This window comes from Colletotrichum costaricense (assembly GCF_030867565.1).
Source record: "Colletotrichum costaricense strain IMI 309622 chromosome Unknown Scaffold_37.1, whole genome shotgun sequence".
Lineage (NCBI taxonomy): Eukaryota > Fungi > Ascomycota > Sordariomycetes > Glomerellales > Glomerellaceae > Colletotrichum > Colletotrichum costaricense.
In genome coordinates, this window is record NW_026848266.1 from 46602 (window position 1) to 60734 (window position 14133).

The 14133-nt window shown below is 53.4% G+C and overlaps 4 protein-coding genes across 4 annotated transcripts; 3 read left to right on the forward strand and 1 right to left on the reverse strand.

Annotated features, from left to right (window-relative positions):
• Positions 1-677: 677 nt before the first annotated feature.
• CCOS01_16997 (uncharacterized protein) lies at positions 678-1554 on the forward strand (the record flags this gene model as incomplete). Its single annotated transcript, XM_060465131.1, has 3 exons — positions 678-843; positions 910-1075; positions 1179-1554. 3 exons carry the CDS (start codon positions 678-680, stop codon positions 1552-1554), a joined length of 708 nt encoding a protein of 235 aa, XP_060304300.1.
• Positions 1555-5782: 4228 nt separating this feature from the next.
• On the reverse strand, positions 5783-6484 carry CCOS01_16998 (uncharacterized protein; the record flags this gene model as incomplete). Its single annotated transcript, XM_060465132.1, has 1 exon — positions 5783-6484. One exon carries the CDS (start codon positions 6482-6484, stop codon positions 5783-5785), a length of 702 nt encoding a protein of 233 aa, XP_060304301.1.
• Positions 6485-8112: 1628 nt separating this feature from the next.
• On the forward strand, positions 8113-8691 carry CCOS01_16999 (HMG box protein; the record flags this gene model as incomplete). Its single annotated transcript, XM_060465133.1, has 3 exons — positions 8113-8173; positions 8377-8594; positions 8662-8691. 3 exons carry the CDS (start codon positions 8113-8115, stop codon positions 8689-8691), a joined length of 309 nt encoding a protein of 102 aa, XP_060304302.1.
• A 3109-nt stretch (positions 8692-11800) lies between these two features.
• On the forward strand, positions 11801-13678 carry CCOS01_17000 (uncharacterized protein; the record flags this gene model as incomplete). Its single annotated transcript, XM_060465134.1, has 8 exons — positions 11801-12183; positions 12289-12365; positions 12420-12490; positions 12546-12691; positions 12747-12973; positions 13027-13138; positions 13203-13330; positions 13422-13678. The coding sequence occupies 8 exons, from the start codon at positions 11801-11803 to the stop codon at positions 13676-13678; spliced, it is 1401 nt and encodes a 466-aa protein (XP_060304303.1).
• Between the last annotated feature and the right edge of the window lie 455 nt (positions 13679-14133).

Consider the following 14133-nt stretch of genomic DNA (forward strand, 5'->3'; position numbering starts at 1 on the left):
AAGAGCTGCGACAGCCTAGCCTGCAGTCCGGTCTTTGCAGCAATAGTTTCAAGGGTTTGGCGTAGCTATGTGTTAGAGTCGACAAAGGCCGTCGCCCGGTAGAATCGTACGATACGCGCGCGCAAGGAAATCGCTGTCGTCGTTTGACTCGTTGCGTCGTCTTCGTCGTCGTTGCAAAGGATCCGAGAGAAAGACAGAAGTATGCACGAACGTCGGTTGTTGCAAAAGCGCAAAGGCGGTTCGTTCGCCAGGTTCCAAGACGTGACCGCTGAGGCGCCCTACAGAGCTCGTGCAGGCTGCAAACCCACTAAAAACCTTTGGGAGGCATAGCGTGACGCCGCCTCGTGATGCCTTGAGTCATTTGATTGGACAGTCATACGGCACCAGCCACTGATAAGATAACGGCTCCAGGGATGGGGCTGACACTCATGGAATGGAAGACATGCCGCGCCGCACCCGCCACAACTTTCATACTCAGTTCCTACCTTACTCCACCATCCATCCGGATCCGAAGCCAAAAGCCGCCGAGTTTCCGTGAGTTCGGGGGATTTTGAATGCGATTCTGAGTGAGAGTCGCGCGTCGCGTCCGGAGGGCGGAGCGGTGACATTTCGGACACCGGGCTCATCCCATACAAACCTGAATTTCTGCCATCTGATGGTAGAAGTCATTTTCGACCATGGATGAGCTACCAAATCGAAGCCTTTCGACAGCAAACAAAGCCGATCAAGTGCCCACCCTTTTACTTTCCAATGACGAGCAGCGCGTCCTTGCTCTTTACGATGAGCTTCGCGACCTCGAGATCAAGGTCGCTCTGGTGAAGGCACAACAGAGCCATGTCTCAGGTACACACTTCCCATATCAAGACGACCGACAGTGTCAAAGTCCGCATTGCTAACGGGTACAGATAGACTCAACAACACCAAGCACAGAAGAAAATGTGAGAAAGGCTCAGCAGGACGCGTCGACGGCGCGTGCGGGATGGCTTCTGAGGAACAATATCACGGATAGTGTCATGACGGCCAACCCCATCCTCAAAGCTGTCCATGGGAGCACACAGTCAACGCCCATCGAAACGTACGTCCATCCTTGATTTTGTGCTCAAAAAATCACTATCATTTTATCCATGATTAAACTATGACCTCCTAAACTTTGGTGTCTGAGTGCTAACAGGAAGCAGTGACCTCCTACCACACATCCGCTCCCGCGACAACGTCTCTGTCGCCCTCGCCAACAAATCAGAAGACATCCGCAGCCTCATCAAGCAGCTGACTGAGGTGGAAGCCGAGAGCCTACGAGTCGGCCGGAAAAACGTGGAGCTCACAGCCGAGATCCTCAGGCTTACTGAGGATGCGGAAAAGAGAAATGCGGGCGAGACTGACGACCCCGCCGTGCAGGCGGAGATAGCCAGACTTGAAGCCGAGATGAAGGCGAGCATACGGCGGTGGAAAGTTATGAAAGGCACCGCCAGCGCTGTGGTCGTTGGCAGCGGCGTAGACTGGTCCAGAGATGAAGCGCTGCGCGAGGTAGTACTGGACCCCGAAGATGACGAATAGTGAAAAGCTTGCCAGACCTTGGAGATCAGAAGCTCACATTGGCCCACGATACGCATGGGGCAGGGTGGACAGAGGCACCTGAGCGCCGTGGGGAGCTGCGGGCAGCCGCCTAGAATCCAGGTATGGACATACTCAGGCTCGCAGGCCCATCTTATCATGACCACATCATCTCAGGAATCAGGACTCTGAGATGGTGCCAATTACAATGGCGTATTACCACCGGTTTGAGGGGCTCGTCAAATGGAATGGACCGAAACCCAAGACCTCAGTACGTCGGAACGTTCGCTTCAACCCGCCCTACGCAGGTTGTATGCAGGTACGGACCTCCAGAGGCTCGGTCAAGTCGTGACCGCGGTCTAGGTCGTCGGGCCATACGGTTGGCATTACCAGATCATGGTGCTCGCCCTGCCCTGCGGACGATCGATTTGCTGTTGCTCATAGTAGCGTATCCGTACGGCACGGCATCGGCACCTGAGGGCACCACCCGAAGGCGTTTTTTGGTTTTCAAGCTCACCTTCGGCCCCTGCCGGCTCACGAAACTGGACAGGGCTTAGCGGCACCTCGGACGCTATGACCACGGTGATGTCGAATCACGTGGGTGAGCTTGGCTCCGAGATCTGCTCCTGTGGCCAATGCTTGAGCTTGATCAGCTGCTCTGTCTACCTACCTTATGTAGCTGGATCGCTGGAAACTATGAGATAGCAAAGAATAAAAATTGTCTGATGAAACGCGTTTCAATATCTTCAAGAGGACCCGTAAAACGTCACGGGGCTTGATAAAGCGGTTGTAGTGAGCTCATCCTCTTCCGTTATGGTGACTTTCGCGCGCAAAGTGACAAGACTCGAGAGCTCCCAGACGCCGTGAACAGCTTAAGCGTCGAGATGAACCACGCGTTTCGCGTTTCCATTACATACCCTGTGACCATAGAAAGATCATGCCTTTTAGATTAGATAATCAACGTCACTCAAGGTCCGTCTAGAAGAGGGAAGAGGGAAGGGAAAATGGGACTGGAAGTTGGGGGGAGCTTTGCACTCCCCGTCAGTCAAGCTCTGTGTCTGCTGCGACAGATCAGCCAGGAGGCCCAGGAGGAGTGGAGCATGGGCTCGCGTTGAACTACACAGTCTACACTACACCTCAGTCTCCGACTCTCCATGTACCTCTCGTGTGCAGGTCCTAGGCGTGAGCAGCAAGAGTGTTTGGCTTGGGAGGGGGTGTGTGTGGTGTGTGGGAGAGAGTGATTGAGTGAGAAAGTGGGAGAGCCTTCAGTCAGGGAGGGCCAATATTTGCCGAGGGACCATCAGGTACAGCACAGTATCAGCAAAACAAAGGCAACCAGACCAGCGAAATTGCCTGGCTCCGTGTATCCGCTGCAAGTCGTCGGTACTTTGCGCACTTTGTTCGCCAGCCCGTTACCACCGCCTTCCCAGTGCTAGCCCAGCCAAACAGGGAACAAGCGGGCAAAAGCAAAATGGCTGGGCCCGGCGGCCCTGACTGGAATGGTGAAATGGTGCGGCAACGCCCTTCTACTGGAGTCCTGGGCAGACACGGCTTGTCTGGCTCATGGGCAAAACGCGCTGCTGGCTTGCCAATTTGCAGAGGAGACCTGCATTGGGCGTCTTGGGTGCGCGTCGGGTGCATTGGAGCGGGGGACCGTATCGATTGTCGTTGCAGGCATTACCCAGTCTTATGCCTCGAGGTACACGAGACGCCCGCACACTTTGTGCGCATGACGAAGTATTCCACCCTTCTTTGACGCCGGGAGCGTTGCACCGCCTGGCTGCTGCCCGCTTCGTGGTGTGTCGGTGTTAGAAGACGTACTCCGTAGAACAGAGACGAGATAGACACGCCGCTCGCCGTCGGTCTCCGGTCGCCATGCAATCGTCAAGCTCCGCAAATAGTAACGCAGCTCTTTCTCCGTTATTTAATGTGAAGCTTACGGCTCTGTACGGAGTAGACTCGCTTTCAGCATAGGATGTGTTGAACATAGCTGATCGCTAAATAGTACCTACCAGTAAGCCCTTCGTCGATCACCTGGCGGCGGAGGGTAACTTGGAACAGTATGTACTGCGCAACCACGCATCCGCTGCAGAAGCAGGTTGCTCTAGGAGTGTCCAACAATAGACACTACGGAGGCGGATGGATGATGTAGGAATCGATGGCAGAGGGGAGGCTGGGGAGGTCCCAAGTGTACCGTGAGCTGCGCATGAGGAGTGATTGGGCGCATTCGCCCAAGCTGATTCCGGAGTCGGTGGACCGCGTTTGGGGTACCTTGGGCCAAGTAGCGGTACAAGACAATCTCGTATGACGGTACATGGGGCGTATGCATGAATCAAGTACCCAGATTCCGTTTCGGCCAGCCTGAATGCCATCCCCATCAGTCAGTCATCATGACTTCCGGTCGTTCCAATGTCACATCTCCCTGAGCAACAGCGTGAGGTGCTTCGCATCACGCCTCGTCACCCGAAGCTGAGTCTACGCCTCCGTGCACACCAGCCGACGGTGTGCCCCTGACTGCCAGGAGATCACAGTTTAGCTCGGTTTTTTGGATGAGGTCGATTCTTAGTAATACGATGAGTGGATGCTTCGATAGCGAGTGGTCTAGAGGCGCCCCAGTCAGTTGCTGTAAGCTCCTATGGGTTCAGGGGCTCTCCAAGTCACGTCGAAAGCTGGTGGGTGGCTTCACGCCGGAACTCAGCTAAATGGTGTTGCAATCTGTGCCGCATATGAAAGCCACCATGGGGTCTGCCGTACTGTGTATGTATCTTGTCTGACCGCGTGGACCAGCAACCCAGGGCGAGCCGGACACGGAGCGTTTGTCGAGAACTCTGAGCCGACGGTGCCTATAGACTTTGGTGCGTTTTGGAGGCGATGTCCTTGGGTGTTGATAGGACAAGCCACTTTGAAGAGGGGAATGCCGCAAAGTGTGTCGAGTGGTGTTTTAGTGTGGATGAAATTGCGCAGCGATGTTCATGAAGCACAATCACTTACACAGTGTGTGAGAGTGTGTAAGCCAACTTGTTCCTCCATTCTCCAAACATTGAATCCTCCACCACACCACAGGTGCTCCATCGATTTCCCAATATCCATAATCCAGCCGGCCGAGCCTTGTTGTCTTGGTAAACAGCCGAAAGCTGCGAAGGCTTGTCAGCGGAAGACGCTAAGGAGACAACGTCGCGAACATGAGGTCACTAACACCCACAGCCCCAGCAAAGTGCAAGTGATGGACATGTTAGTGTGTCCGAGGTATAGCTTGTCTCCCATGGCGAAGGTTTGCTTTGATGGCGAAGGAAGTGATGTCGTCCCATAGACCTAATTCAAATCGTGCAGACCTCGAATTCCACGGAGAGTTGGCGAAAAGAAGCTTCAACTGCTGTGATCGACCATCCGACATGCTGTACCGAGCAGATGCATCTACCTAATGGAAGAGTCGCCAAGGTGTAAGGGATCTTACTGCCTTGAATTGGAAATGTCGAGGCAACGTTGGCTATTGGACTTCCGTCTTCCCCGTACGGCGTGTTCGGTCTTCAATGTCTGACCGATGTACCTACGGCATGTCTAGCGAACGGGCCCTTGCCATTCAACAGGCGGTAGGGAGGATCGGAAGTATCTTAGCGCTCATGAAGATGACGAAGAAGTGCCTGGTCCAGGCCAAGTGCAGTCGGACGGAGTAGGTGTGCCACTGCACGTCTCTGCGATCTGGGAGTACGAATAGGTACACAAGGTCGTCTCCCTTAGGCTGTCAATGCCTAGTGGTATCGCATCACTGTCGTATGAAGGATGGTATAAGTAGCATGGTATGCTAGGCTAATGGTGCATGCGCGGAACCATCCTCGAATGGATGGGTCATGGCTGGTGTTGAAGAAAGAGGCCGTGGATCCAAATGATAGTTGTCGATAGCATGGGGGTGTAAATGGATGGTAACATGGGATTCGTAAGAAGCTGAAGCTTGACGAGCCAGTATTCAGTCTCTCACTGCTAAGAACGAAAGCAGTCAGAAGTAGAGGGGGAGGGACTGGGAATGGCAACTTGGGCGAGACTGAAGACTGGAGAAGTCGGTTGATGGACGAGAGATGGTCCGTGTGGACAGTGACAGGAGGAAGGGAAGGTGGGGTAAGGTAAGGTAAGGTGGACGGAAAGGAAAGCACGAGATGCTTCAAAAGGAACCTAAGACTGGAAGAGGGAGCGAAGCAAAAGCAGGAGCAGGCACAGGACTCAACCGCACCTCACCTCAGACATTGGCGAAAGAGCCGGCACGTAGCCGTACGTAGCAAGCGGAGAAAGAAGGCGCGACGGCTTTAAAGTACACAGTGCGCAAAGATGATATAAAACACAGGTACAAAGCAGATGTACAGTACTTCGGTGCGGAGTTTTGCGTGCGCTTTGTACCTGTACAGTACCACATAATAATAGCAGCGGCACACCAAGAGCAAGGACTGTCCGAGGATGGAGTGATTGAAATGGATGGGAAGCGGGCGACAAGCTGGACCAGACCCGAGGGGTTGAGACGAGGACGGAAGGCAAAAGAAGAGCACCGCAGGATGGGCCAGATCCTGCTTCTTTTCCCTGCTTCTGTTACCTGGCCAGGTACGGTTTTGGCTACGGCCACGACCACCTGGACGGATACCTTACATAGTATACCTGAAGCTAAGGCCATTGGCGCCTGCCTTGCAAGATGCTGCTGGATACGCAGTAGGTAATATGTCGCTCCTTCCTTCTCCATCGCGTCGCCAGCACGTTCGCAACTTCTGATCGCGCATTGTCCACACCTAACTTGGTCTGTTCTGGTTCCGCAGTTTGATTTATTGCCATGGACTTCAATAAACAGGCGAATAGGTTGCGTGCGGACGCACTTGCATACTAAGGTAAAGTATCCGTAAGGTAGGGAGGTATCTTTCCGTACTGATCCAGGTACTGGGGTACTTTCGAGCATGTATCCGTAGCTGGCCGCTTCAAGGTGTGTGTAGTCGTTGTCCCCTGGCAGATGCGACGAGCAGGAAGGGGGTAGGCAGACTCAAGGTGTGAAAGGAACGTGAGGTACTTTGCACGGCAGTCTCTGGTGCAAGGTACCTTTACCTTGTGGGTGGGCGCGGACTGTAACTAGGAGGGACTTGGACTTCCACGTAGGAGGGGGGGAGGATGATGGGGAGGAGAAGGATGGGGAAAGAAGGGTCAAGCTGGACTCTGGAGCAAAAGGCAAGAGAAGGGAAGGGTGCGCACGTCGACTGTCAGGGAGGGAAGGCGCGCCCACACCCTTTCCCTTCTCATCGCGCCTTCCCCCTCTCTTGCCTCTCTCCTCTTTTGTGCCCTTCGCCTGGTGGGCGGGTGCCCGGTGTGCCCAGTACCAGGCCAATGCCGCCAGTTACCACCCAGTGACAAGTGTTGCCAATGCCAGTGCGCAGGCCTCTTTTTTTTTTTTTTTTGCCCGTCGTCTGGTTTGGTACGGATACCTGCCCAGCCTACCCAGACACCCATCCCCTCCTAGCCATTCAGCGTGCAGCAGCAAGCCCAGGCACAGGCGAGGAAGCGACGGGAGGGAAAGCGAAAGTGACAAGCGTCCGCACCTGCGCAGGCCAAAAAAAAAGATGATTTGGAGTGATCCAAGGAGAAAGAGGAGGAGAGCCCGTCCACGGTGACCCCCCTTCCTTCCTCAGTTCTCCCAGTCTCTCACTCAGTCTCGCACACGGTACGAAGTACCACCCCCAGTCCACTCGCCCAGTCGCCAGTCGCAGTCAGTCCTGGCCCCGTCCCAGACTTCCCAGCAAAAACAAGTGCACCCAGGCGCGTTGCTCCCGCACAATCACTCCCCCCATAGTAAAAAGGCTGCTTGGCCCTCCCCCCATACATTTCCCTCCCTCTTCTTCTCCCATACAAATCTCCCACCCAAATCCTCCTCTCTTACAATCCGCACTCTCACAATACCACACTTTACTGCCTTCGCACTCAACCCCGTGAGTACCTGCTGCCCATATACCATTGCCCACTTGCACCATCAACCACCGCAACATACACGCGCAACATCATCCTCTTCTATTTTCACTGTCGCTACAATTTCGATCACTCTGCCTCGATTTGCAACTCAGAAATCGCTTTTTAACAAGTCGATATCGTGGGTGCGATCCGTTGTTGAGCTTCGAACTTTGGCGTGCACCTCTTCGTCTCTTACACGCTCGTCCATCAACCAGCTTCAACCATAGAGCTTTCTAGCTAACAAGAGCTTGACGCGTCCAGATCACCACATCAACACCTCTCTTTCCACCTCTCAAAAACCTCCTCAGGTATGCTTTACGATCCCTCTTGGACGACTTTGAGCTTCAAATTGCAATTACCTCGCGTTACCGAGCGCAATTGCACTTGCGACTCAACCACCCACACACCCTGGTTCTCGCTGCACCGCGGTCCTCTTGCACTATGGCTTTCCGGCATGACGGCGCGGCGGCTTTGCCGTCAGTCGTCATGTCACGCCGATTCCATCACATCCTTCACCCTTGGCTCTTCGTCATACCATCACATTCATCTCGACATTAAAGCAGCTTGACTGACCATATTCAAGATACCAAAATGCCTAAGGCCGCGACCAAGCGAGGTGCCGCTAAGGACACCAAGAAGCGCGCGAAGAAGGGTACGTTGCCAAATCGATCCTTACTTGTCTCGAGCCGTTGTGAAATTTGGGCAAGTTTGACGTACAGAGAGGTTGGGCCTGAAGGGAGTCTCAATAAGATTCCACTAGGTCACGCCTCGGACGGCTTTTGACTTGCCCGCTTTGCGCTACGCCTATCTAGACCAGTTATCTTGCCATGAACATGTAGCTAACATGCTATTCAGACCCCAACGCCCCCAAGCGTGGCCTTTCCGCCTACATGTTCTTCGCCAACGAGCAGCGCGAGAACGTTCGTGAGGAGAACCCCGGTATTTCCTTCGGACAGGTCGGCAAGATCCTCGGTGAGCGCTGGAAGGCCCTCAACGAGAAGCAGCGCGGTCCCTATGAGGCCAAGGCTGCCACCGACAAGAAGCGCTACGAGGACGAGAAGCAGGCATACAACGTAAGACACCCCCAAACCCCCACTCCATCTGGCCGTGTTGTGCTGAAGCTAATTAGTCACTCTAAAGGCCGAACAAGAGGAGGATGAGTCCTCTTGATTGCTGTCTTTCTGCTGCTTCTCAGTCCGAACGGGTGGCGTGGAGTTAGTTTTTGCGCACATCTTTCGGACTTTCCTTGTAACTTTGGGCTCGGCGGTGTATGATGGTATTGAAATGGGTTGCTTTTCTCGTTATTCAGGATCGGCAGGAAGGCGGATTTGAGGCAGGCGAAGCTCTCACGCCGCCCCGCGTCAATAGCAGAGCTGGTCATGCCGCCCGTCGCGGAATGAAACTGTCCACGATTGGGACACAATGACATTTGACGGCTCACACATTGACAAACATGCATAACTACCTTTTTGTTCCATCGCAATGTGAGTGAATGTTACAGTGAAGGTGTGTATGGGTGGGTGATGCGCCAATCATGGTAGTATGGTGTTTCTGCCCTTGTTCTCAAGGGTCCTTCCCCAGGTCCAGGGATCTGGGTTGATGGGGCTTAGTTTTGTCCAGCCACTCAAGGGTCTCTATCACTGCGACCCCGTCGTGTCATGGGATTTAGTAAGGCACAGCGACTCGATTGCCATGTTCCGCTAATGCAGATTTGCCTGAAGCCGGTTGGGGATCATATAGACCCGACGGCCAAAGAATGACCAGCTTGAGTGGCCCATGGCCTTGGAGACCTTTCCCTTCTGAGCTGAAGCCGCTTCCGCGATTGCGATTCGAGGTGAGTCGGTGGACCTCCGGGGACTCGGTGAGTCGGTGAAGATAGGCCACGGCTGAACATCGGATTTCAGACCTCGAATAAGTGGAGATAAGGTATCTCCATTTCATTCCATCTACCTTACCTAAGGTATCCGTAGGTGCTCTGGCAGGATGGAAGTGAAGGAGGTACGTATCCTGTCTTGGGACGTACCTACCTTACCTCAAGCTGTCTGCCTCCAATCACGGATTCCAATGACAGAAGGATGTCTCAGTCTCGGCACCTCCTCAATCCTCATGCCTTACCCTTCAAGGCCGCGTTTCCCTCCCGATGATCAGACACGGCATGCAGGTGCGAGCCTGGGGAGTTGATGTTGGATGCCTGAGCAGGATGAAACAAGGCTGCTTCTTTCACCCGCCCGAAAGCGTTGGATGTGCTCGTGTACAAACTCATAAAAGGAGCCCATGGCCGCAACAATAGACACTTCGGGCGCCGGCTCCTTCAAACTTCGAATACTAACCAGCCATGTCGAAAACAACCTTCCCGGTCATCCACCACACTCTGCTAGCCTCACCTACAGCACTGCTACCCACAGACTGTCTGTACTTTGGCACCAATGTATGAGTCTTCGCCGTTCCAGAAACCAAGGACAGCTACCTGCTCTCATCGTCATGGGCTACAGTGAAGGGCAGGCGATTATATCAATGAACACCATGGATCCCTGGCCTTCGCAGCCAGATTTAGTCTATCGAACTCCACCACCAAGTATTGACAATTCGCATATCGGCCCAGTAGTTTTTCGTCGCATGAGATGAACCAACGAATGTTCTGCAGCTACTTCTCCCAGGATCTCTCGAGGCTGGGCCCTCCAAAGCCTGCCTACATTGTGCAGAAACGAAGCGATCGCGTCCATACTTAGCCTCCATCTCACGCACCGCAGATTTATTTACCAAATATTCTCTTGGCTAGGCATGTGGCCCGCCGTTGGGGAATGTCTACTCGGAATTCTTGATGCTTCACATCACTTCACATGCTCTACACAGCTGATGCCTGTCAGTTCTATATCCTCGGTATGCCTCTTCGCACATTTCGTTCGCTACCATCATCACCCACCTTCGTATCGATCTATCGATGGTATTCTGTCGAGCGCGAGAGACAAGCTGCTCTTCGCAGCAGTGCGTCCGAGCATTTCCAAAGATTTCCATTTCCGCAGATGACCTAGGTGCATCGCACGACCGATCAATTACCTCGACAGTGTACTTTGTATGATTACATTACTGAAATGGTCACCTAGTCGTCGCAATCTGTATCTCGATGCCAATGTTTTCTTACGTTCCCCCGGGTCTATGGTGGAAAGGCTTGTAAGGAGAGTTCGTCTGCATTACTTATGCAAGTGCTCACAACCTGGACCTCCACCCCACCGGCTCCGGGCCGGCCTCATTCGTCCGTTGATCCAGGTCGAGCGTTCCTAATGCATGCAGAGGAAAGCATACATGCCCATGGGGCCATCCCCAGCTGTCGTGGCATGCTCTGGCTAGTCGGTGGCCGGATCAATATGTGTTGAGCCCACACTCCTTTCTCTGAGAGCAATCTGACCTACATACGCTCCTCTTTGCCGTTACGGCCCCAGGCCCTCCTTGCGATATCTTGGGTAGCGGTTGCTAGAATCGACCAGATTGCATCGTTTGGCCTGAACCTGTTGACACAAGGATCGTTTACTCGATTTGGTAGTTCGAGGTTTGAGGCGACCAATACCTCGTTGTTTTTGACACACCTTGGGCCTGGCTGGAGACAGACAAGGAAAGACTTGACGTATCTCTCACGAAGAAAAGAACACAACATAGCCAACGTCCAGCGAATTGTGCACGCTCTCGTCCTCCTCAAAATCATAGCTGATCATTGCACGAAGACAACGAAATTCAGACACGTCAGACGCAAGCACCTGGTGTCTGGGCGTGTGCTGCCAACTCAGAACAAGAGCGATCTGGATCTTTGGGTTTGAAGTCAGGCGGGGTGGTGGCGTGTGTTTCCGTGCTGGCCGTTGAAATCGAGACCTGCAGCTCCGAATCGCTGTTGCAGCCGCTTCCCGTCCAGTAAGTGGCTGCGAGTGTAGCGACCACGTTACCGCTGCATATTTGAGATTACCATGCTAAGCCCATGAAGCAAGCCATCTCTTTGTCCCTTTTCTCTTATCGGCACAATTGACTGTGGTCGATCTCGGTCGATATATCGTCAAAAGCCGCATGAGGCATTCGCAACGGTTTCGACCTTCCCTCCAACTTGATCACCACAGATCAACCAAACTCCTACAAGGCCGAGGATTGCACGGCGAGAGTCTCCCGGATAGAAGAGGTGAGGGCGCCGCGGGAACCCTACGACTCTAACGGTTAGGTCTGGGTCGTTGGACGATGAAATCCTGAGACGCAGACGTTCCTAGTTCGGTTCGGTCCGTCAGTGTTGGTCTGGAAAATGGAGCAGGGCATTCAGAGAATCGACTACCGCCTCCTTCAAGGCTGCTGTCTCGAAGCTGAGCGCGCCGACATTCTATCGGTGAGCCTTGAAGGGCTCCGCATGGCTCTTCCTGAGGCTTATGGGGGCACCATCACCAGTCTTGTTGACGAGATACGGAGGTCTGCGAGGAAGCTGAGAGACTTGGCGGACCGATCGCAGATGCATTTCACCAGGGTACCAGTTTTGCTCAACTACCTCGACGTCATACTTCCGTGTTATTCCAAGACACTTCGCGACATGACCGACTTTTACGAAGATCGAACCGTAAGCAAGGATATGCGATGGCGAAGGATGTACCACAAGATGACACAGGAGGCCAGTGGCCTGCCATTACCTCAGCGGTTCATGCTTTACAACTGCTTTTTAGAGTCTCTCCGACACCTTCTCATGAGGCGCGCTAGCAACTCTCCTTCGATCTTCGAGATGACGTACTAATAGCCACATAGGTCGACACTCTTTGACCTAAATGGCCTAGAGACGCTTCGAACTAGGATAATCAAGTTGAGAGAAGCAAGAGGACTCCGTATGTTCGTTCAGAGGCAAAGTAGCAGCAGGTTGACTGACACATACTATGAAGCTACGCCAACAACCCAAATCGGGCCTGTCCTTCGACCAGAGGTTATGCTCAGACCAACACCTCAGGATCCGGTACGTGCTGTTGTTATGGGAAAGGCAGCTTAGCTGATGAACCCTCTTTCCCAAGACGTTACACTGGGCAGAGCAGATCTTCTCTCTTCCGCTCACCTCCCGGACGGCTTTGAAGCACATCAGACCATCGACAGCTTATGGTCCTTTCCAAACGTGGGGACAGCTGAATATTCCCAAACAGGTCAAGATGCTGTTCAGAAGGTACATGTGCTCGCAAATCATAGCTTGACGAAGTTTTTCTGACGCCAGAACTAAGACCGTTCGACGAGGATCGCCTTGCGTTGATGACCTATCTAAATCATGTCAACGAGACCCCCTACTTTCTCCTCCGGACATATCATTTGGGGGGCCAGTGGTTCTCACTACTTGGTACCCACGAAATCTTCATGAGGCGGGAGGGCAGCGCCTTACTACTGGACCGATACAGTCATTCGCAGATGGGCGTCAAACTATGGGCATCTCTCTACTTCAAGACCTGGGAGGGTCTGTTCACCCTCGTCCGACTTGTCGTTTGACCATCCGCTGATGTTTCCCAGAACTGGTCTTATTCCACTGCACGTTCGTCTCTCTCAAGGCTCGAAATATCTTGACGAGCAGAATGAGTCCAAGGGAGTTCAAGCTCGGCAGTGAATCCCGACTGTTCCAGGCGTGCGTGATCCACCCAGTATTGTACCTCCGACCATGACACCATAGCTAACACCTTTTACCACAGCCAAATCCGTGATGATGGCTTCAAGCATTCTCTCATCGTCTACCGCGACCTTGTCACCCAAGGTCTTCGTCTCCAAGCTTCAGTGTGGGATGGCGAACTCAAGAGTTGTCCAGTCTGGACCGCTTTCGGTAAGATCCTGCTACACCATCTTCCATCCTCACTCTGGCTCACATTCCGGTTTCTTTCGGGCTTGGGACTGACAAAACACGATAATCTCAGTCACCCACCAATCCGCCTCTCCGACCTGGCTCGTACGCAAATCAGATCACCGCATCTGGCTCAAAGACGTCCAGCTTTACGTCTTTTGCCAACAGTACCATCAGCAGAATCAGAGGAAAGGATCCTCCGCCGGCGCCTTTGAGATCGAATTTGTATCCGATATGGGCGCGACGCGGTTCATTGAGGAAATACAGTCGCAGGCGGATCCCTCCGAGGCATCTACAGACACCATGGAAGCCATCGAGGACGCCAAATGACTTGCAACCGGTGATGAGCTTCCTCGAGGCAAGGGTATATATATATATATCCACTCCGACTCCGGACCAATATGGAGCCCCCCTTCACCGACACCTTCCACCCCTAGGACGCTGCCACTCACCGTTTTGCGGGGCACATACCTCGACAGATTTGCGGGACTCGAAGAGTAGGTGAGCAGACATGCACCTACTCTCAGTCCGGCATCTTACTCGCCCAGCCCCTGTCTCCTCCACGTCTTCCCAAGGAAGAACCGCTCTAACGAACTTTGACACGCGCATCTCCAATTCTTTCCACGATTTTTTTACGGCAGTCTTGTTTTCCTCCCCTTTTCAGCCTGGACAATGTCAAACGCAGCTTCAATGTATCGCAGAGGATTAGCGAGCGGATGTTTTGTATCTCGGAGGAAATACCCCGGAAGATTGCTCTGAGGGGTACCTTTCTTGCCCAGTTCCGT